The 24,640-nt window shown below is 39.5% G+C and overlaps 1 protein-coding gene across 1 annotated transcript in view; it reads right to left on the bottom strand.

The window, feature by feature from the left end:
• The window catches only part of LOC141002132 (glypican-6-like), a 114,566-nt gene extending 103,896 nt beyond the window's left edge, over nucleotides 1-10,670 (bottom strand). The window contains exon 1 of the mRNA XM_073473315.1: nucleotides 10,165-10,670. Coding sequence (XP_073329416.1) covers nucleotides 10,165-10,315 — 151 coding nt within the window. The 5' untranslated portion in view covers nucleotides 10,316-10,670. The remainder of the gene's footprint in view (nucleotides 1-10,164) is intronic.
• Between the last annotated feature and the right edge of the window lie 13,970 nt (nucleotides 10,671-24,640).

The raw sequence follows: 24,640 nt of genomic DNA, 5'->3' as shown, positions 1-24,640 counted from the left end.
TAGCACTATGCCACGGCTTTGATATTTATTGAGGAGTATCTAATAAAAAAGTCTTGTGGAGGCACTTGGAGCCGGTTGTGGATATTCGATCCACATGGGCAGCACGCCTAGAAACCCCTGAGAACGAGGCGAGAGCAGGCAAGCCACTCTCTTCTGCGTCAGCCTGCTAAGTGGAGCATGGCAGAGGATTGCACTACAGGTAGCAGCTGGTGGCTGTTTGGAGCCCTGCAGGGCCTTGAGACCGGCACTGATCATTACCTTTCACTCAGCATTTACAGCTTAGTTTACCCACACTGGCCATTATTAGCCCTGATACCTTGTTACAGTGGAAGTGTCCTCCATTCAGCAGAGTGCCTAACTGAGAGCAAGAGGACACAACTGAACTGCACAACAACGGCTCGCTCAGACACACCACACCGGAGCGTCCTCAGGAGCAGCGTAATGGCAAACATCCTCTCCAGTTGCACATCATGTCTAGTCAGACGTTGTCAACAAGACAGGAGTGGCAGACGCGTAGCTAAAGATAGATCCAACGACAGCAACGAGGCATTTGAGGGGGGGCTTTGTTTCACGGTGGCTAGGTTTTGACAGGCAGATGAGGTGTCGGGGAAAAGCACCAGCTATACGTCACAGCCAAAAGCTACAAATTTGATCCACATGTCAATGAAGAAGCGCACGTTGATCCTGTGGATTGTTTTCTGAAAGTCAGCGAGGATCCGCGGGTGGCGTGAAAAAAAAAAAAATTGTCAACTGCTGGAAAGCGTGTAAACAATGCTGAAAGATAAATAAATAAATCAGACAAGGCAGTCAGGTATCAAGTAAGAGATATGTGCCAAAAATGTCTGAATAACAACACCAGTCATCTGATAATCTCACAGAACAACATAACTCTGGTGGCATTTTATGATTTGGGATTTGCGGGCGAGAAAAATATGACAGTCAATATCACAATTTATCCAGAAGTAACACCTCTCAACTACCTTCCACTACCTTCTCCATTTTGAGCTTGAACGGAAAGATTTTCACTCATTTGGTTGAAATAGAGAGAGATGTAACCCACCAAAAGGAGCTGAATGCTATTTTTGTAATAAATCAAGCATGCAGCACTCATGTATATGTCGTCTATACTGGTCAAAAGTATTTTAAAGATAAGGAAGAAAGAAAAGAAAACAGGATCGGTAGTGGAAATGTGTTTATGCCAGCTTCTTAAGTGAGGAATGAAAAAAGCGCCTTCTCAATGGCTCCAGGTTAGAATTTAATTGGACAGTTGTTGACAGGAACTAATAGATCAAAATAACATCTATTCAATCTCTGGCTGACAGCGTGAGCACTCATTCTTTCACATTTCAAATGATTCTTAAAACATTAAACAGCTATTGCCACGTTGTCTCAGGAGAATCACTTCAATCCATTTCCTTGTTTTTCACAGTCAATTTATCTCAAATGAGTTTTCACAAACATTAATTCTTCATGGCTGTGTTCGCAGCATCATTCCTCCACTAACCTATATGTTAACAGCTGCTTATCAACGCATGCTGGGCTTACAGTATTTGGTCAAGCTTCAATAGACTACAGTACTATCTCTTTCATGTGCTTGTAAAGCTTTGTTGCCATATTGAAGCAAATTAAATGTAACTTAAATTGAATTATGATTTCCTTTTTCATAGAATATGCTCTGTGAATTAGCGAAACAAACAGAATCTTTAATAACTGCCCAACTGGCAACTAGAATCTCATCTGATTTTTAACAGTGTAGGCTGTTTTAACATTACAGCAACCGGGGTTATGAGCAGCAGAAAGTTGGACATAAACCCTGCTGAAGGCCAAAAAACAGAATAAACACAAAGTTTGGGTCACAGACAGGATTAGGGTTTAGAAATATTATCCACAAGCTACTTCTGCTGTTAAAAAAACAGCAGACCCCCGAAGACATGAGTTTTCAAAAGAAAACCAAAACACGTCAAAATTCACATCTGAAGATATCTAACTTTTGAGAGCTTAAACAGAATTGTTGCGTAGACTGAAGGCTGACAGAATCAAATAACTTGGTTTTGGACTGTTCAGACAACAAAACTAATAGCATCATGAAGGCTGTATAACTGACATGGACATGCTGTGAATATTAACTAATGAATTAAAGCAAAAAAAAAAACAAAACAAAAAAAAAAAAAAAAAACCCAAAAGAGCAGATACTGTACGTGTAAGAAATGAAGGAAATGGAAGAAAATATTATCAACACTTTAAGAAAAACACCTGCTCCTTTCGTGCGTGTAAAGAAATGTCAGTAGAATGTAGTGTAGACACATCTCTGACTAAAGGTCAACAGCACATTAGCTTCACAATGGTATGCCCCCAAACACACCCCATTCACATTAAAGCAGCTACAAGAAGTTTTCATTCTGTTGACTCTGGCGGCCCCTGTGGACAAAAGAGGTATCAACACCATCACCTCCTGTTGTAAAGATCTTGATCCGGATAGCATGTGCATTGGTTTTGGAAGCAAGTGAAAGAAAGACACAACATATTTTTGATTCTGTTTTCTTTTTTTAAACATAGTTGTTTGCAGAATGCATAGCAATGAGGAAATGTATGGCCATCATTATATTACAGTTATTAAAGGGGCAATATGTAATAATTTTAGTTGAAAACATTAAAAAAATTAATTAGGATCATCCTATTATCACAAAATTTGAATAAATAGCAGTTTTGACATTATGATGTCTATGTAATGTGTTGGAGAGATATCTACTAAAGTTAGCATGCTAACCAGCTAGCCCTGGCCCACCCCAGTTTAGTGGTGGAAACACTAACTCTACCCTGGTTCCCGAGCTCCCGAGCTAGCTGCATGGCTAACTGAGCTAACAAGCTAAGGGCAGCTACAGTTAGCAGCAGTTAGCTGTCACTCTCGTGATATGCTGCCCCTTATTTGTTTTGAGTATGAATTTGACAGAAAGTCAATACATGATACATTGACAGAAATTCTTACATATTGCACAGTGGCGTTCATACTGTAAGCCTACAGCTAAAACTAAGTTCACGCTTCAGGATTTCCACCCTGATTTTCCATTCGCCGACTGTTTTTGGAGATTGCTGACGAAAAGCCAGAGATCAGAGGCAAGCCATGTGCGACGATCAGCATGTGAGAACTGTTCAAAGACACGATCCAGGAGCTTGTTGTCAGCTCGCCGTTGCTTCGCCACTCCCTGTAGGATGTCCAGCAGGCTAATTTGGTTAAGGGCACACTCGCACTCGGTCCAGTTGCTCCGTATCGTGCCGAAGCACAATTGTCCCTCCTCCCCAGTCCCCCACTGGCCTGCGCTCACACTGCTCTGGCCGCAACCGGGCCTGATCACGGTTATCTCTAGTACATACATCATCACAGAGAACATGACTAACTTTACTGTTTTTTTTGTGGCTTATTTTGTGTCGTTTTAGTCATCATTAGTCATCTCTCACATTCCTGGATTTCTTGATTATGCAAGGCGGCGTAATACGCACAACTAAACTATACTTTGTTGCTCACCCGTGTTTGTGCTCATGCATGAGCATCCATACCACACCTCTTCCAACCATGCCAGGGCCAAGGAAGTGTACTGAGCACTCACACTAGTCAAACAAACTGGACTTTGGGGGTCAAACGTGCCAGCCAATGAGAGCAGACACTCCTTTCCTTTCTCCCTCTCTCCTCCTCTTTTACCATCCACATTAGCTCTCTAAACCCAGTCTTATCATGCATCTATTTGTAAGGAGCAGGCACAGTAATAGCCTACAGTCTACAAGAATTCACATAAGCTTTTCAGTATTTGTAAGCGTTTCATCCTCGCTGTACCACAATACAAGCAGGCAGTTTTACGACTTCAGTGAAAAAATAATCCACGCTGCCTGTGCATCCTAATCCGTCCTCTAACTCATAATCTTTTCTTTTTCTTCCTCGTCTTTTCACCGCAAATCAGCCCACAAACAACTTGGCCTCGTGTCATTCCCATGTCATGTCTCTGTGTGTGGATCCTATAATGTGTGACCCCCCCCCTCATGTAGTGTGCAAAGCCTGACAACAAGACAGAAAGTTGTGTAGTGTGGCCGAGGCATAACAGATTAATAGCTCAGTAGTAGTAATATTATTATGCAAGCTAAAGTCGCGACAATCCCTTGTACTACTATGTCTTAATATTAATCAATCAGCAGCAAGATATAGCTCAGTAGCAAAGCCAATATAAACGTTACATTATAAGCCAGCTGTTGCTGCCGTCTGCTGCTGTACCACTACGGACTACAGAGCAGCGTCTTTCCTCAGGATGTGAGACTCCTCAATTCATCCTCAGGGATTTGTGGTGGTATGTTTTTTTTTTTTGTTTTTTTTTAAGTAGCAATTAGTTTTAAGGAATTACTCGAGGCATACATTGACTGTGTAATGTTAGCAGATATGCTGTCAAGAGAAAGAGAGAGTGCGTGTGCAACAATGAGTATGGAGTTCGCAGTAACGTCAGCTGTAAACTTGCAGTGTGTGTGTAAAGTTAGGCTATTTGTCTGAAAATAAATGCTTCAACTCCTCAAGACCAGAGCCAAGTTCTTTTGTCTCACTTGTCACCTTCTCATTAGAGTGAAGAGCGTTTAGCCCTGGAGTTAGCTATAACTTAAACCCATTCTCACTTGAAGGTCCAATTTGTAAGACAGTAGATTTTTGAGTCTCATTCCAGGCTTGTCAAATACTGACGCTTTGGAGTTGTAGGTCGGGTTGGCTGACGAGTTTGGAATGAGACTCAAAAATCAACTTTCCTTTAAAAATTGGACCTTTAGGTTGAGACACAAAAGAGACATTTTCCAGTGTTATTAAATTGAGATGGTTTCATAACTACTTAAAAATTCCTTGTTTAAATATTCATGGCTACTTTTTTTGACATTAAATTCACAGCTATGGAAAACATTTTACAGTTATTAATTCAAGATTAACATTTGCATGTGAGTGCTAGCAGCAAAAGCAGACAACCTGCCATTAGATTTTGATTCAAACAGAAGGGCAAAGCCACAAATACAGAAATCTCACATGTGAACTTTATGTTTGTGCTCATGCAGAATCCCAAGAGAAAACCAAGTATGAAGATAAGTTTTCAAGGTCTTTCATGCATGCATGTATTGTGTGGGCATTAAATTGTATAGATGTACCGAATACACCTCCACACTCATTCAATATCATATACAACCTGATTTAATGGTGAATTAAAATGTATCTCATCAATTTAAATTGAGGCACAAAAGTAAAATAAATGAATAAAAATCGTCACATCACCCTTCCTTAAGCTTTTTGATATGCTTTAAGTGTTTTGTTGTTCTGCCTCCAGTGCTGCAACCCTGAAACAATTGCAGGACACAATGTTTCCTGCAGCTCTCAGCGGGAACACCCGCAGAGAGAGCCCATCATGAGGCCATTTTGGCATTCATAAGCATGATTGATGACACAGAGATGGAGGCAGAGTTTGAGAAATCCCCTCTGCCGCTGGAAAAATGATGATTGTTTGGATTCTTCTCCCCTGATAGTGGCCCCCCTCTGCGTCTCAGTAGGACACATTCACATTACATTATAGAGCCCAATGCAGCCTCAAACGCTGGTGCTACCATGGACAAACTCAAACAATAACTATCAATCCCAGATGTCCAATTATCTGCAAATCTATCACAAATATTTTTATGTTTGAAAAAGGAAATGCACAAGCATAAACACACCATAAACCCATTAAGCGCCCTCAGGACTTCCTTGGCAGATCTGCCCCCACATGTGTGACAGACAGGAAGGTCACAATGATCTGACAATACATCACAGCAATACTGCCGTATGCTGCAGGGGCTAACAAAGTCACCTGGCCATCCCGTCTCTAGGCACTCCCATTTAGCGCTTTTTAATCCTCCCCATCCCATTACATGACAGTAGAGAACCTGTGCACATTACACGCTTCAGCAGAGATCGTTTGCCTCAGTGTGCAGGCGACCAAGTATCACATAAAATATCAGCACCGTTATTTCTGTCCCATCTCCATCTCCTGGCTGGGAGTAAACAGAGACGGACGTCAAATGATAGCACAGAATATGACATGCTAAGAAGTTCCCATTGAATCCAGAAGTCTGCTGCATGACTCACTTTCCATATCTTGCCATCTTGTCTCAGACGTCGAGTTGAAACTGAGACGGCAGGGACAAGACGGGGTGTAGGTCTGATCTTTAACCAGAGGATGAAGAAGTGGATTTTAAAGGCTAGGTTTTCAAGATTTTAAAAATAAAATAGATTTAAATAAAACCTTTGTTGAGGGACTTGCACTGGGCAATTTTTCGACATGCGAACAGTCAAAGACTTTTAGAGCAAACCTCAAGTTCATGCCCCCGTGGTTTCACCTCATAGCTGTTGACAGCCTCCAGCCGCGGCCTGGTCAGCAGGCAGAAGCATCGCCTAAGTCTTGTGGAATTACTGCACCGACTGAGCCTTTAGGCTTTGGATCATAACAGCATTTCTGTCAATAACACTGACCCCACTGCTGTCATTCCACCTGACCTGGTTCCTTCTGTTTGACCAAACACCAACAACAAAAAAATCTGGGCTCCATAAGCTTTCCATGAAAAACATACTGTAGCAGTTCTTGAGCATTCTAAGTGGTGCTGAACACAATACTCGTGGAAAAATACCCTGCTGTTATTTCTGTTTTATATTTATAATGGCTGCAATGAGTGCCTCAAATTGGCCATAAAGCCTACCATAGGATCATAACTCGAAAGGCAGAGATTAGTGTAAATGTAGAATTTAACAGCAGTGTGGTGGAATTAACTTGAGACAGATAATGTAAGTCACATAATTTTCTACATAACATTGTCTTTGATGGCATCTTACATCAAAAGCTACAAGAGCACATACACATCCATCAGGTGGTACAATATGATGTTGGAGGCTCCGCATATTTCATATAATGACAGAGATTTCGAGAAATCCAACTGCAAAGAGCAGTAATTTAACATGAATGTATGTAAAAGCATCATTTCCCATGGTGGACCAGTAGCATGAAGGCAGACGTGTTTGCCAGATCATCAGAGTTAATTGGGTGAGATGGCAGCTGTAAGTCTGACAGACTACAATAAGCTATAGGGGAAGCTTAAAGAGCCATGCTACACTGAGTCCCACAAGGACCAACTGATCAACAAGTAGAGGAATATTAACTCCAATGTAATGTAATCACTGAAGAGGCTCGCCGTCTGCCATATGGACGCTCTTAACCCCTGCAGTGCCTCCTCCTAAACAGCTAATATTACAAACCTGCTGCATGAAAATAATGAATATAAAAGCTGCAGGAATGTGTTTTGTCATTGAAATGCTCAAACAAGTACAGTATATCAAAACGCAACGAAATGGATGAAATGTTCAAAGTACTGAGATCACTTTAATTGGAGAAACTGTGTTAATTCAATGACGATTCAGAACAGACAGTTTACGTTACTGTAAACCATGGATGGGTTCAAATTTGTACCTGTCACGGCACGAAACCACTGGATATTTTTAACAAGAACTCAATGTTTATACCTTTTTAAACATGAAACCACTGGATTCTTTTAACAAGAGACCACTGTTCGACACTGCGTTTATACATCTTTAAGCATGAAACCACTGGATATCTTAAACAAGAGACCACTGTTTGACAACCTGTTTTCAGAGACAATTCGGAACAGGCAATGAATGAAACGATGGCAGTTTACATTTCTGCAAACTGTGGATAGGTTCAAATTTGTACCTGTCATAGCATGAAACTGCTGGATATTGTCAATGAGATCCCAGTGTTTCCCTCTTTTAAGCATGAAACCACTGGATTCTTTTAACAAGAGACCACTGTTCGACACTGCATTCCAGATATTTTTAACAAAACCAGAGAAGATGTTGGGACAATTTTTGGCTGAGTCCGTGGTGACAAAACCAGGTAAGCCAAAACATGATATTTTCTGAACCCAACCCCTAAGTGGTTTTGTTCCTAAACCTAACCAGAACCGTTAATACAGCATTGTCACAGCATAAAGTTTAACCTTAAGAAACCTAAAGGTGTTTCAAAATAACCGTGGTTTTCAGAAACATTTATTCTTGAGATTTGGTTGTATTTAACCAAAAGATAAAATATCAAACGTCTCAATCATTATTAGACTCAGTGGAATTAGTAAATCAATTTAAAATCAGCTCAAAATTATTAAACTGCAGAGTTCGAACAGCTCAGCTGCGTTTCTGCTCGGATACTTATTTCTTTATTGTAGATTTTAAATGAACGTATCTCCACTGTTACTCCAGTCTTGGCTTAGCTCGAATGCTGTGAGAGGCAATACGTTGCAGCCTGAAGGACATGCCCATCATCACTGTGCAAATGTGCTGAGCTGTTGATAATGCGTTGTCTCTCCAGCAGACATGTAAGGTTATGACTCCTTCAAAGACCAGATCAAAAGACAATTATTCAGGATGGCATCATTCGCAGATGAGAGAGATTGAATTTTTCACTCATTTGGGAGATTAGCTGTGATGTCAGAGTCACGGATCCAAAGGATTTAATCAGTTGGTTATTCAGCCCATATCTGAACAGGTGTGCCTGTTATCAAATATGCAGGCTTTTACTTGTGCCAGATTTCCTGCTTTACAGAGAGAATCACTGGCACTGAAGCATAACAATGACCTGGAGAAACGACTCAGCTGGGGCACTACGAAGAAAAAAATCCCCACCTTTTAACAAACCTAATAATTTTTCATCAGATTCAGATTAAAATAATGACAATACAGTACATGACTACAGATGATCATCATGTTACTAATTGTGTGGAAGCACATAACTGAACACACTGTATTTACTGACGTGTAAAATATTATTGCAGTAAAGTCATTTTGACTGAGGTCATTTTAATAAAAATTATCTGAACTGCTCAAACAGAATGTTTTAATGTCCATGTCACAGTTAATGAATGTATTTACATCCAGTTATAGAGAATACAGATGTGTTTTGAAACTTGTAGGCTATTCATCTTCATTGTCGAATAATCCGTGAATCATTTTCTCGATTAACCGATGAGTTGTTTGGTCTATGAAATGTAAGAAAATGATGAAAAAGTGTTTCAACCCAAAGATATTGAGTTTAATCTCAGAAGAGGTGTAAAGGAACCAGAAAATATTCATGTTTAAGAAACTGGAATCAGATACTTGTGATTTTCTTTTCCTTAAAATTCAGACAAACCGATTAATCGATTACCAAAATAGTTGGCGATTAATTTAATAGTCGACAGCTAATCGGTCAAAGCTCTAGTTTCCTGAGAGCCGGTGGAGGATCCAACTAAACGTTTTCATACCTGTATCATTTGCATGAATGATTCATTCCATACAGGCTCTGGCGTCACAGGACCCATATGCAAACAGGCCTCAATGCCATTCATTCAATAAGGTATTTAAAATAATTGCTCCTGAGGGTAATGGCTGAGATTATGCAGAACGACTGACTCGTGGTTATGGACTGATGCTGCTGCTGCTGCTGAGCCACTGCAGGAGCCAGCAGTTCCACTTCACCTTCTCACTTCATTTTCGCAGGACAGGAGTTAATCTGCAGAGTTGACCATTCATTATCTCTGCTTGGTTAGCACAGTCGGAGACCTCTGCCGGACACACGCAGACACATCTCTGCCACAGCTGCCTGGGGGGACTCTTTTTCTTTTTTTTTTCTACTTTCACTATATGCTGGCTGATGGTATAATGTTATCGCTGCATGAATACACGATCAGCAAACCAGTTCACGTAAACTGATAGCCCCGGGGTTGTGTGTTCAAATGAGGGTTTTTTTTCTCTCTCCTGATAACAGCAGGTCTGTCACTTCACTGAGGAGGGGAGCTGGGTGCAGGAGCTCATCCAGCAGGTCATAGGACGATTTAAATTATTCATGTGTCTCTTGTTTAAAAGTTTGGTCAGTCTGACTCTTGCGCAACTTTGTGCGTGACAGGTGGTTGATGCGTCTGATGCAGTCCCAGGAATGACTCTGCATCACACATGAGTTGCATGGATTTTTAACTTTTGAACATTATTTCACAAAAGCCTTTAGTATTATTATTATTATTGTTGTTATTATTATTATTATTATTATTATTAAGTATGGGAATTGACGGGTCCACGCTTACCTGGGATCTCCTGAAGAGGAACATGTGCGAAGCTGAAGCCCTTCGCGGTACAAGCCTCCCTCACCTCGCTGCAATTCCGCGCCTTAAAATCTGCCCTCGCCGCCACAGACAGCACAGAAAAAGTGCAAATGATGGTCTCTAGTCTAAGCATTGTTCACTTCTGAGAGGATCCTTTATTTGTTGAGGGGTCTCTGCAGTATCCTTGCTTGCAAAACTCCCCTGCGGCGGATCCGCAGGTACTTAAAAAGACTGGCCTTTTTAAAAAATGGTTGCAACTCAACTATTAGTCTCTACCAACACATTTCCCCAAAGCAAAGCGGTTTCTGTCGTGAAAAGAAAAGAAGAAAAAAAAGTCCCCCCGGCGCCGCAGAAGAGTAGAAGACTGCGAGCATGGAGGTGCCACATGAATCCGGGCGGTGCGTCTCTCTCCCCGCGTTACGCGCTGACTCAACTTCGCTCCGCAGACTGGGGCCGCTGCTGGCTGCGTTAAGGTGGAGGCGCTGTGTGGAGGGGAGCGCTCCGTGTGCACGTTACATATACTGGCGAGGCAAAGCGGGACACAAAATGTGGAGTGGAATCCAGCCTCGGTGGGGGCTGCAGGCTGGGACCTACCGATACAGATGTGGTGGACATAAATGGCAACGCCGAAATGTGAGAGTGCAAATCATATAGGCTCCTTTATATCACCCAGTGCATGACTCATGGTGATTCAATGCACGAATTAACGCAGGGTGTATCGTTCCTGCAACAAATGATCAGTCAGTATCTTAACAGAGCCTACATTAAGGACTGTTAATTCACAGTAACTTCATACATTCATCATTCGTTGATATGCAACCAAATTAGATGGATTCCTCATACTTTAAAGGGACACTGTGTAGTTTAGGAGAAGAAATTCAAACTCAGAATTGTAATGTTTATAAAATCAATGAGGTAATAATACAAACTCAGAAATATTAATTTGTTTCTATAACTGAATAAACAAGCTGTTCTCAGAGGGAAATAAGGTCCCCAGAACACTGTTTGAAGCTAGAAAGGTGGCAGGGTCCGCCACGGATAAACAAAGTGAAACTGTGTTGTCCTTTAAGGTCAGTTTAGTTTATTCAGTCATGAAAATGAAGAGAGTTTATTTATTTAGTTTGTTTACGCATACAAAAATCAGTCAATGAAGATCTTTCTCTTGTGCTTTCCAAAACGACATAGCGCACCTTTAAAGTTTATTTCAGCCCGATGCATTTGCCGCTGGCATTTTTTGAGACATGGGGGCTCCAGGGGGGTGCAGTGACTCCGAGTCCACCGGTGCCAATGGTATTTTTAAACACACTGACAACCTCGGGGTAACACGAGGTACTTTTATTATTATTATATTTGTGTTTTTTTGTGTAGTAAGGAAAGGAAAGATGCAATCAAACCAAAATAATCTAGATTGCCAAATTGTTTGCCCATGTTCCATCTCTTTCAAGTTGTATAGTATATGTGGTATAAGAAAATACCGCTGGGTCGTGCAGCAATATGTAACAGTTTAATCAGAAAAAAAAAAACTACTTAAATTAAGTATATTTTGTGAATTTTGATACAGTTTACAAGTGTACATGTATGATTATGATGTACAGATGATTGGGGACACTGAGAAAAAAAGTTCTGACTTCTTTCTCAGACTTTCAGAATTTTGAAAAATATGTATATATGTATAAACAAACTTTTTCATAGTGTCCCTAACTGTCTCCAATGTAGAGTATAGTCAAAAAGTCGGACAAAATACTTACTTTTACTAAAACTATTTTGCAGAACACTTGTGGTCATTACAAACGATAACGTTTAACAAGTTGAGTGAAAAGTAGAATCTTTGGAAAATGTCCATGAATCTTAGTATTTAAAATTTCACCCTTTTGCTTTAATGACGGCGTGCACTCGAGCTGGCATGGACTCAACAATTTTGCCAGCATAATTTGACAGTGTTCCACAAAGCTCCTTGTGATGTGGCAGAATGCTTGCACAAACTTGTGGAGTCTATGCCAGCTTGAGTTTACGCTCAAACTGAAGAACGAAAGGGGGGACAAACCAAATACTGATATTCTGAAATTCATGGACTTTTTTTTTCAAAGATTCAACTTTTCATTCAAATTGTTCTTTTGCAAGGGGAAAGGGGAAAAAATAGCATTACATTTTCAACAAATGCAATATAGAAGTATTCTAAAGAGTGATCTCAAACTTTTTGACCCCGGTGTTCACAGACTTCCAACCATTACAGCAAATCTTTAAAGCCCTAGGAACCCTATTTTTTGGGAATATTAGCAATGTAATAAGGTAATTAGAGACATATCACTACTTGAATCCTTATAGGAATATTTTGTTTTTTGATATAACATTTGAGGTTTTGTTTATGTAATATATTTGAATATTTGTAACCATGTGGGTTATTGGCCTTCTGTTTTCAGTTTCTAAACACAGTTTGAAACACTTTACCATCCTTTTCCAGGACCTCCTGCTGTCTTATGTTCCAGTGATGGGGATTTTACTGAATCCAGAAAATGTAAATGCTTTTTTCTTTTTTTTTCTTTTTTTCTGGCACCAAAGCGAAACAACAAGAGCAGCACTGTATCAAAGTGCATTAACCAGAAGATGTAAAGGATGTGATGAAGACCAGAAGGCAAGCTTTCATGGCTTTATTGATTTCAGAACAGCTTGATCCGAGGGTAGATCAACAGTGGATTAACATGGCTACAGTCCCTGTGCACATGAGTCCTATTGCTATGGGATACCACATTATGAAAGAGGGTGACAGATAGCACATATCACAGTGGTTCAGGATTGGGGGGGAGGAGGGTCTCCTTTTGGGGTGGTAAGAGAACCTTTACTCCTCTTTTATAAGGTCGTGTTGCATTGTTTTTTCAGTATTTTTTGCAAACATAATTTAAAAATATACTATTATTATTCAATAGTAACATATAAACATGTTTGTTGCAGTATGTCCTTTGAACACAGGAGAAGTTTTGTATCTTCTCCTGAACCAAAACACATATAAATAGCACCAAAAACATAGTTGGCATGTGAACTTTGGTAGAGGATGAGTCAGAAACCTTGTAAAATACCAGTCTTAAAAAAACAAATTTATACTCCTGTGTGTTTCTGTCTCAGGTGATTCATGTGTATGTGGTCTTGTGCACGATGTCGTAAATATTCAAAATTAATCAGCTGAATACTGTTGTTTATTAAATCTTAGGCATGAATCTGCTCTCACATGCTGACAGGGGTTCATCTAAGCCATCCTTCAGCTCCCCCCACAAATCCTCTGCTCTACTTTTTAAAGTGAGACTTTTTGGCCTGAACATGGCACGGTTAATTAATGTATCCGAGTTTTGAACTCAGGGGACGGTTTCATCCAAATGAACATTTTTAATACAATGAAAAATTAATTTCATGGGAAATTCTCAGCTAAGATAGCTGTCAAGTTACCTAACTAGACTGTAAAGCGCTCCATGAAGGGCATCTGTATCCATGTGTGTGTGCAGGCATGTGGGCTGCCTCCAGTGCTGCCTGTGCACACCGTTTGTTATATAATGTATGCATTTTCCATTTCAGATACTTTGGGTTGCCAAGAAATGTTTTTCTCCGGCTTTTATGGGATTCCCAGGCACTCCGAGACGAGCTAGAGATGTAGTCCCCCCATGTGTGCAGAGAGTTTATCTTGGGGTCTCCTTCCAGCTGGTCATTTCCAGTTCTCCTCCAAAGGAAAATAAAAGTCAGTCAGTCAGAGTCAGTCACCAACCCAAGTGCAGTTAAAAGACAGGAGATGGGGATGCGCTAAAAATTGAGTTTTATTACCTTTGGAAAAACCACAAACACTACTTTGCAAAACAGCAGGTGCTGCAGCCATCATGGTGACTAAACTTTGGCAATGTGTCAAAAATACAGAATCATACTGCTAACTATCACACTTTAATTGTACCTGTGAAGAACATGTTATCAGGTGAAGGCACACCAGGAACAGCTAGTGAAGACCAAGAGAAATAACTCATGTAGCCACATGAATAGGTGGATCCAATAATTAAACAGCTTTGGTGTTTGTCTGGCATCTTCCAGCTGGCACATTCAACCTGGCACCTGAGTCAGTTCTGACACTTCCTGTGTTCCTGTGCTTAATCAGCACCTTGGAGAGCGCTACACCCTCACCAGGTGCCTGAACCATGTCATGTAGCTCCGGCTGAGGTGGAGAGACAATCATGCAGCCTCAAGATCATCTAAGGTTACTGAAACTTTTCACCACATCTCATAGTGAGACCAACCACCTGTGGAGAGTCCATGTTTGGCTGCTTGTATCTGCAAACCTTATTCTTTTGGTCAAGCTTGTGGGGGGTCATAAATAAGATTAAACATTAAGTAGAGAGGATTGATCTCTACATGATCCAGCATGCATCACTGCTGTTGGGACTCCTAGCTGTTGAACGCTCAGGATGAGCCAGCTGATGGTAAGTCAGCCATGATGGCCGGATGTGCACCAGGTTATCACCACATGTGAGAAAAGCCAATCACTTGTGAAAATGTCACGTTCACGTGACATTATTTTTTTTTATTACATATTTGTTCATCAGTGAAAATAGCCATTTGCATGTGAAAATGAGTAAAAATGGATGATGATTGTATCTAGTCATATGTTAAATGTAAATTTTGCATGTTCAAATTTTCATTCATGTGTGAACGTGTGAAAACGTGAAAAGCAAATCACTTGCATGTGACATTTTTTCATTTTAAATTGAATGTTCAAAATTTTTGTTCAGTTTTTAGTGGAAATATCCAGTGTGAGCGTTATGATCATCATGTAAGCTTGTCTAGGTTTAAGCACATACTTATGTGATGTATTTAATGTATTTGATGTTTCATATTAAAGTTTGTATGTGTACAGTGTTTCACTCACGTCACGTGATGCACAGGGAGCCAAAAAGACTTTTCCCCATAAGCCTACATTGTGAAAGAAACAGCTGTGAAACTGCAGATAATTTTTTTTTGACCGTCACAACCCTCACAAAATCACTATCAGAATTTGATCCATTTGGTCCGATAACATTTGGTGCGCACGCTCTATGGGCCACACAATACAGTCCGGCTTTGTTGGCTACATATGTCACTGAGCAGCTTTATATGAATGAACGGGGCTCCACCTATGATGTTGTAATCAGATTTCTCTTGGTAGATCCACGGGCTGCAAGACAAATGTCCCCTTACTGACAGACAATAAAGTCAAAGTCGCCTGTTTTACTTCAACCTGTAAGAGCCAGAATCAACTGAAAAATATCAAGTTTCATTTGTTTTTATGCACATAGGTCTGAGAACTGACTTAGTATGGTGATTCTGTTTATTATTGTGTGTTTTAGTCGTCGGGGTTATAGGTGCATGTGTAGTTCACTAAATAAGAAGGGCAAAATAACAAGTGTGTAGTACGAGTAGATGATAAGAGAAGTGTTCTGTGCTCAGAGGGATTTATGCTGTTGGATGTAAATTGAAAACTGATATGAAGAATGTTGATATTATGTCAAACCTGGCATCCTGATGGGCTTTGATGTCTGTACTTGGGGCAGCTGCTCACTCCTTATATGGACGAGGAGACCCATGTTTATTCATGGCAGTAACCAAGGTGTCAGACGAGGCGATCCCAGAGCTGATGCCATGATCTAATGAAACCTGAAGGATAATGTCATGGACAAAAAACAGACTGGCTTAAGAAATGAAGGCAGCTCTCTCTCATTGTGACTCCATATGTACGTCTTTACCAAATCATCAATACACATAGAAAATCAGCATATGCCTGTGATCCCTTGATTATCGTTTTCAAGTGAAAACACTGTGTATTGTGCATTACTTTTGAATCCGACTTTTGTCATCCAGTCCACAGGTATTGTATATTACATGCTGTTTTAAGCTATGGGAACAAATGACTATTGTTGTTGTTGTTTTTTAGGGGAAAAGTTGTTTGTGAACAACGGTAAACATGTAAACAAGTGAGCAATTTTCTCAGTTTCAGTAAATCCAATAAATATGGTCACGTCTAATAAAATAAAATGTAAAACTGATAATTGATATAACCCACACTGCCCTAGTAACATGTACAGTTTAGACAGTTTTTACATTGTGTGTTTTTTGTTTTTATGAACCAGACAAAAGACTAATCACGCCTTCACAATCACACACAAAGGTGTCCAGTTGTTGTGGATGTACTGAGATTATTGTGAGTGTTGGCGGCTGTCCACTGGGATTATGGCATTGGGGTCAGCTGTTTGGATGTGCAGGGATTACCTGCATTCACAGACATATAGAAATGGATGAAGCAGGGATGTTGGCAATAGTGACTCAAACCCATGGCTGTAGCTAGCTATGAGGTCACGGAGGTCCGGACCTCTGTAATTTTTTTCTAAAAAATAGGCCTATATTTTCTTATATATATAAAATTAGAATTAAAAAAACAAAATAAAACAGCATTATATAAAGGTATGATCAAGAGTTGAAACATCTGGTCAATCTTTAAAGTGTCTGTGTGGCAGCACTACATTTATTTATCTATTATCTGTTGGTCAGCTGGTCCAAGGTCTGCTGGCGCTCTGTTATTCCACCGCAGCCACACCTCCGCATGACTGTTCAAAGCAGCATCATGGCAGAAGCTGCAGCTGTGAAGTCAGTAGAGAACCGGGCTGACAGAGAGCGTGAGAGCGTGTCTGTTGTCTTTAAACTTATAAGTTTAATATATGCACACACAGTGCGTGCTTCAAAACTACTACTACTACTTTATGCTGTAATGTAGCTGGATATTCTAGCTTGCGCGTGCATTTAATTAGTCGCGCTTATGGGTGTAGCCTGATGGAGAGAAAAGCAGAGAATAAATTATGCATGTGGAAGAAAAAAAGACAGACTACTAATGTGATGTTTCAACCACAGAGGGTAAAAGTGAAGCCATGATGTCAGATGAGTCATCTGATGAGACATTTAACAGACAGAAAGATAACAGACTGATTTGGCCTCATCTCTAATCTTATTGTCTTCATGTGATTGCAATACCAAATACACTGCCATTATAAAAGAGGCATCTTTTAAACTGTTGACAGGACACCAAGAACTGCAAACAAGGTGGATTTTGACTCTTGCTATTATGAATTTTTGTTATTTGTAAAACTTCACTCAAGCTGAGAAAAGTGATTTAAAAATCCATGAAGTCATCACAATGTAAAGTCTATGGGCCGAAGAGGAATTTGCAGGCGGGACCAGTGGTGGAAACTTTACTGTGCATATCCAAAGGGCTGCATAACCTGGAAGTAAATGCAGAAAATGTTTTGGATGAGCAAAAAACAAGACGGGCAATTGTCACTGGTTGGAATGGGTGCCATCTTTCCATCTGGTATCCAGTTCTTAAATAAATCTGTGGTCATATCTGTCAGCCTTGAAGCTATCTAGTGGTGAAATTTCAATTGGATGTGACTGCTGGTTAGATATCTTGGTACTGGAAAGCCATGTTGAAAGTAATAATGATAGCTGAGTCACTGCCAATCAAACGTCGGTGCATGTCCCTGAGGTAATTATAGTTGAGACTTGTGGTATCAAAGACCCCCTCCAAGCTTTTGTCCCCGTGTAATCCTTCTCATCGCTGTTGAAAGACATTCTGTCATCAGTGATAACAATGAATCCAAACAACTAAAACAGACATCCTCAATTATTTACCTCAACAGCCAGTGGTCTTCTTTAGATGCTGCTATAACACAACAGCAATCAGAGCAAAGAATTGCTCCGGTTAAGATGTTTAAAGGACTGTTTCCATCGTAATCCTGGAATCATAACACATACACTGGTTAATGGCTGAAGAGTACCGCTTCACAATACATGTCAAAGTCACAGTTTCCCCCCAGCATCATGTAATCTTCATGTCATGCTGCTACCATAGCAGGCTAGAGGCTTTTGGCTATATTTTTGCAGATACTGAGATAAATTTGAGTGTGAAGGGATGTTTTCCCAGAGTCAGACACAAGAGTCTGTCACTGAAAACACATTTTGTGTTAGCTCGTAGCCTCGAGAGAAAAAACTGTATTTTAATATTTTTTGGCGCAATATATTTCTAACACAAGGAAGCCGACATTTGAACTGGATTGACCGCCCATGCATTCTCCTATTTCCTAAACTTGAGTTTGCAGATGGTCTATTCTAAACTCAGCCAAAATGTGTTTTCATTTGGTGCAGTGTTGCCTTGAGAAAAATCGAGAGATCAACTTCTCATAGAATCGCAGCTGTGCCACAACAGTATCAGGTATTCAAACACCACTTTCAAAAGGTTTCATGAAGAATGTGATAGTATGCAATGGGTAAATAGTTTCTTTCAACTTTTACAGTCAAACAGATCTCAGCAGAAAATAACAAACAAACAACAAATCAAAAAATATGATAGTTACACAGATTTTATGTTGCATTGTAGATGAATCATCTGTAATATGTCATATACCATAGAGTTTGTAATCTTGATTACCTTGAGATTCTCAGCCCTACAAGAGAAGATTAAAAGTGAAAAAAAAGAGACGAAGAGAAGAAAAAGCTGAGCTATAAACAAATGTAGCCAAAATCAATTTCTATACATTTATAATCTTCTCCATAAAGTTTTTATTACTTACTTTCTTTGTTAAAGTGCAATGAACTGCACACACTTCCTAAACACTCCCGCTGGAGTCAAAATACTTTCTAAAAACAAAATCTATGTTTTATTCTCACTCCGAAGCCTTTCAAGTGAAAGAAGCTCTCCACAAACCAACCCGCTTCAAACTGAGAGCCTCTGAACAGTCATTTAAAAATCAGCTGCTTTCAACAGTTTTATGCACTGAACTTCTCAACCTGCCAAACCAACCCAGCCCTCCCTGGGGGACTCTGAGCATCTACAAACTGGGAAATAAGTGCATATGAAAAAGTTTTTGTCTCTTAAAAAAATTGTATTTGATGTTTGTTTTTTAGTTGTATTTTCATGCATTGAAAAATTGAAACGCTTCCTGGGAGAAATAGTTTGTATCACTCTATATCTTTGGCACCTGCGCCCCCATTCAGATTTCTCTGAGATGTGAAAACAGGCTTTTGCATGAGTAGTCAGGAGCTGCGGGGAGACAGAACAGATCCTGCTGCACTGAACAGATGCTCAGAGGAGGACAGGGACTCTTAATCCACTCCCAGTGCAACGAGCTGCTGTGTTTCAAGCAGAGCGGGGAGGCAGAGACCCACAGAGACAAGAATAAACAAACAACGACTTCGCGAATGCTAAATTAGCAATCAAAATGATTAGGCTTTTCCTGAGCCTAATACCGAACCCTTCACTGCATGCACAGCTCCTAAGCCGGGAGTGGGCACCAGAGGTTCACTGGGTTTTATTAAATAACTTGTAGAGTCCTTCTTGAATTGCTATCGCCTAGACTTCCACCTGAGACCGCTCTACCCTGGGTGTCCTTACAAGGAGCATGATGCTCAAATCAACCTCATAGTTACTGAGGCTCACAAAGCACTCCATTGTAATCAGTCTGCAACTTCAGGTAGGATGAGCCACAGGAATAAATTCTGTTTAATCAACTCTATTATTCCTATTATAACCCGTGTGTCTAATGCAAAGAATAAAAAAAAACATGTCATCAATTAAGTATTAAACATTATTATTAATCACAAGAACACGTAGCAAATTGTATTATTTGTAGCAGAAGATGGAGACCAAGCAGAACTTGAAAATGGTATATTTATTGAAGAAATTTTGAATGTTCTTGCTGCTGCGTTTGGAAACACTTTGAACAGAGTAACTACTGGAACAGTTAACTTTGCAGTTAAATACAAACTAAAAGACGTTTAAACAGCAGGTGAAGTGGAAGTGCTGAAAGAGGTTTAGGTTGCATTTTAAGTGTGAGAATGAAGTTGAACGTCTGTCATTTATAAAATAAAAAAAAGTTTACTTGGACTTGCAGTATGTAAGAATGCAATATAGGTGTAGGTGCAATATGTAAGAATTTTAGTTGCGAACATTAAAAAATGAACTACATGCACTTCGGTACAGACCCTGTTTGTTTTTAAGCACTTGGCAAATAAATTTGATGTTGAAATTTGACCATAAGATTATCAACAGAGTGTAAGGAAATGACAGTTTTGATGTTATGACATCTGTGTTGCTGGAGAGATATCTACTGAAGCTAGCATGCTAAACAGCTAGCCCCGGCTCATCCTGGTCTAAAGCCAAGCTCCAAGTCTGGACCGCTGGCTGCGTGGCTACAGCTAGCAGTTACTGTGGTGATATGCTGCCCCCTATTGGTTTGGAGTATGAGTTTGACAGGTGGCCAATTCTTACATATTGCACCTTTAAGATCATTTCCGACCGTGTGCTTACGTTTGATTCATACACGATGCTAAGCAGAAAAGACCTTGCTTAAGCACGTTCTACAAATCCCATTTGTCTCTTAGGCACCTGTGATCTATAAATCTCAAATGACTTCGATTGACAGCACCTGCCTTGTGTCACCTGCCTGAGCACAAATGAGGGTTTAGTCAGGAATAGCCATGGACCAAAAGAGAAAATCAAGCTTTTTGGAAGACGAGATTGTGGCAATGGCAGAGGAGATCGATGCCAGGCAACATGTGTTATTGAGTGGACTTAATAGAGGTTGACAAGCAAAGCCAAACATGCAGTGTGGGAATGTGTTGCAGATGCACATTGTTCGTAAAGCTCATGCGAAGTTCACAACAGGCTTGGACCATAAGATCATTTTCAGGTTCAGGTTTTATAAATAACTACTTATACAAGTTTTCTGCTTCATATCATTGTGAATTGCATAATATAATGGATGTAGAACTGTCTTTTGCCACTTTAAGTCATGTTTGAGGTCAAAATTGATTGTAGGTCTATTTTATAAATGAGGCCCCTGAGTGAGGTCCTGAAAGTATTTGAAGAGTAAAAGATGAAAGCAGTTCAAATGTCAGTCAATTGACATGTGTCTGAGAACGTGTTGAAAGTCTGAGTTTAAAATGTAATTTAAAGTGTACGTTAATGAGACTGTGATGCTCCCTTAATTAGACACAACAAAGCTCCCTTAATTGGGTACAGCCATGACATCCACAAAATTGATGCTAAGCCGAGTTATCTACATTTTCCTTTTATAAATTCCTCTTGATTTATAACTCATCCAGCTTATTCTTAAATGTATTTATGTCTGATTCACAATTGTAAGTGCTAACTGTAATAAGAAGGTATCATAATCTAATGGGACACTATGCTGATTGTGTAAATTATTTTATGTTACTATATTATATTATAGGGCAACATCAGTTTCCTAATTTCCTGTAGGGATAACATGACTCATTAAAAACTGAAAACTAAAACAACTCACTTGAACACGGATTGTAATTATGTTTAAAATGAACTAATCACATTCGACAACAGACACAAAGTTATTCGCCGCCACCTGAAATCAAATCAAGCAATTCTAATTAAATCAGTTTTTAACTACAAATACACTGAGGGTTTCCTTATTCAGACTCAAGTAACTGTAATAATCTGCTACTTTCCACATCATGTTTATGATTTCATTTCCAAAAGGTTCAGATTAGGACAAAGAAAGAAAGAAAGAAAGAAAGAAAAAAGTAAGAAAGAAAGAAAGAAAGATCATTTACAGGCATTAATTATACTTTGGAAAGAAATGAAAACCCTAATTAACCAGGGGAAATCTGAAGTCATAAGACTCTTGATGATTAATTTCAGGCTGCTCCACCATGATGGATGGCGACAAGGATAAAGCTTATAAACAAGAACCCCAAAACGACCTTAAATATACCCACAAGCCTCAAGAATACACTAATAATATGACAAGTCAAGCTAATTTATAAATATGATAATAATGGTAATAATAATATCCACTTTTTGGGCTTTGTGGTAATGTGAACCTTTAGTCTTGTCATAATTATGTAAGAAGTTCTCCATAAATCATGTATTTTAAAAGATCAGCACTGTCCAGCACATACAGAGCACAGTAACTGTTGTAGAGCAGGATAGTAGTCATACATTAATAAGCGGAGGACGTACTCTGCTTATTAATATTAAAGGCAAAATCATATGATGCCATCAAGGATGAAAGGTGTCAGGGTTACGCTGTCTTCATTCATGTCTTACCCAGTGCTAAATAAAAGAGACATCTGAAGCAGTCCAACCAATACCATGGAAATATATTTTATTAAGGTCTATAGAAACACAGATTTCTCTGAATCTTTCATTAGCTTTATGGCTATAGGATGAAACTGCTGTACAACATCTTGCTTGTGTTCCTTTATAGAGCCATTGTAATACACACAATACTATTAATTAATTTCCATAAAGTTCATTATTCTAACTATGACTCAGATAAAATGTTACATTGGAACCTACACGTGATAAAAGTTTGAAAATCAAGGCATGTGTGAATGCGTCTACGACAGCATCAGCACTTCAGAAATGAAGCTTCCATAAAGTATGGCCAGAGAGGTCTCACACATTACCCATAAGCCCGGGGCAAAGGAAGCCTGCATATATTTTCATTACTCATTCTGCATCACCTCAGCAATTGTTCATTGCATTAGAAACAAACATGTCTTTGGGGCATGTCTCGGGCTGTCTGTGAGAAATGAATCCATTATATAATGAAGAACGATCAACAGTTACAGTATGCAAATACAGCGAACAACAAAACAAGTTAAGTCCATGATAAATCCTGTGTCTGCTGTTATTGACTGTTGTACCATCCGAACCAAAATGTACCACAGTTTGAAAAGCTCAAAAGCAGAAATTCAAACATTTGAAATTCACAGCTTAAAATAACAACTGAATGTGACTGCCTGACTAAGGCTATTTACTCAAGTACTGTCCTCAAAGCAACATTATTTAGGAACTGGTATTTTGTGTGATTTAGGGCCCCCCACGGTTTCTGAGTGCAACAACACCATTGTAAACACAAATCCTAGGTCTGTCAGACGTAATGTAGGTGCTAACTACAAACAAAACTCATTACACCATAGCAATGTAATGTGTTGAAAACGTGTATGTTGAAGTAAACATGTATGTAACGCTGTGATCCTACTCTCTCACTGAAGTTACACAGTGCAGAAATAAGTGAGACACCATTCACCCTATCACAAGACACTGTACCATCAACATGATTTTGAAGCTGTTAATTTAAGGTCAAAAAGTTACATAATGTTGCTTTTAAACCAATTTTGTGGTGCTTGTACTTTGAGTTTTTCCATTTTCTACTACTTTATACTGCTGGGAGTAGTATTATGAAAAAAGGGCGGGCTGGGGTTTGGAAATAACATTAGAACTCTAATTTACATTACATTTGCATTCTGTATATAATTTGAGTTCATTCTCAAAGTTTTTACATTTCATTTCTCACATATTGTACCTTTAAGTACATTTAATATCAGATACTTTAGACTTTTACTCAAGTACATTTTGTATGGGAGACTTCCACTTTAACCAAAGTCATTTGTCAACACGATATGTTTACTTTTACAACTTTTGCTCTTGGGTACTTTTCACAACAGGTTCAAATTTTGCACCGAACGAAGCCCAAACTCCTTCCTCCATGGAAGCTGTCGACTTAGAAAATGAATTAGCTTTCTCATAACATTGGATTGCAGTCTACTCTGAATGTGGACAACCATGACTAAAGGACTTCCGCCTGACAGGGCCTGCAAACACTAGCAAACAGCCCGGGCAAAGCAATAAAGCCAGGTAGATTAGCACATAAAGATGAGTGTGCTGTCATTAGACCTGACCATTTCACTGATTTATCTTTAGTCTGATGGCCTTGGCTGCCCTGGTTTAGTCTGGGCTCTTTTATGGCGTTGCTGTTTAAACACTGTGGTTTGTTTCAAGTACAAACACTCAGCTGGCCATAATTAAGAATTTTTCATTATCTTGCTGCAGGTTTTGCAAATATTAGAAGATTGATTACTTAAACGGTTATAATTGAATTTGATGATCTGCAATTCCTCTGTAATTATTTTCCCATGCAAGACACTGACTCATCTGGAGACTGCAGAAGGAGATGGGCAGGGTTTTAAAAAATAATAACACAACAACAACATTGCAGGCAATAAAGCTCTATCAGTAAATTCATCCATTCATACAGTAAGTGACATTACATTAACCTGCTTGTTTTATCTGTTATGTCATCGCCTGCAATCCATTTCCCCGGATTGCATGTGAGTTAAAAAGTCGTGCATTTCAACCAGCGACTTGTTATTTTATATATGCATTTGGATCTTCATTGGATTTCCTCATTCAACTGATGTTCAGCAAGACACATTTAATATGCTGTGCAATCCTTCAAGCTTTGCCCCTTCCCTCCTCCTCAGGCATCTAATGCAGCATAATGAATCAGCGGCAGCTGCTCTAAGATGAAGATCATGTCAGTGTCAATGGTATGGATCTATGACACTTCCTATGACATGATCC

Source organism: Pagrus major, chromosome 9, assembly GCF_040436345.1.
Source record: "Pagrus major chromosome 9, Pma_NU_1.0".
Taxonomy (NCBI): Eukaryota; Metazoa; Chordata; class Actinopteri; order Spariformes; family Sparidae; genus Pagrus; species Pagrus major.
Note: the sequence above shows the minus strand (reverse complement) of the source record. Positions and strands in the feature narration are given on the sequence as shown.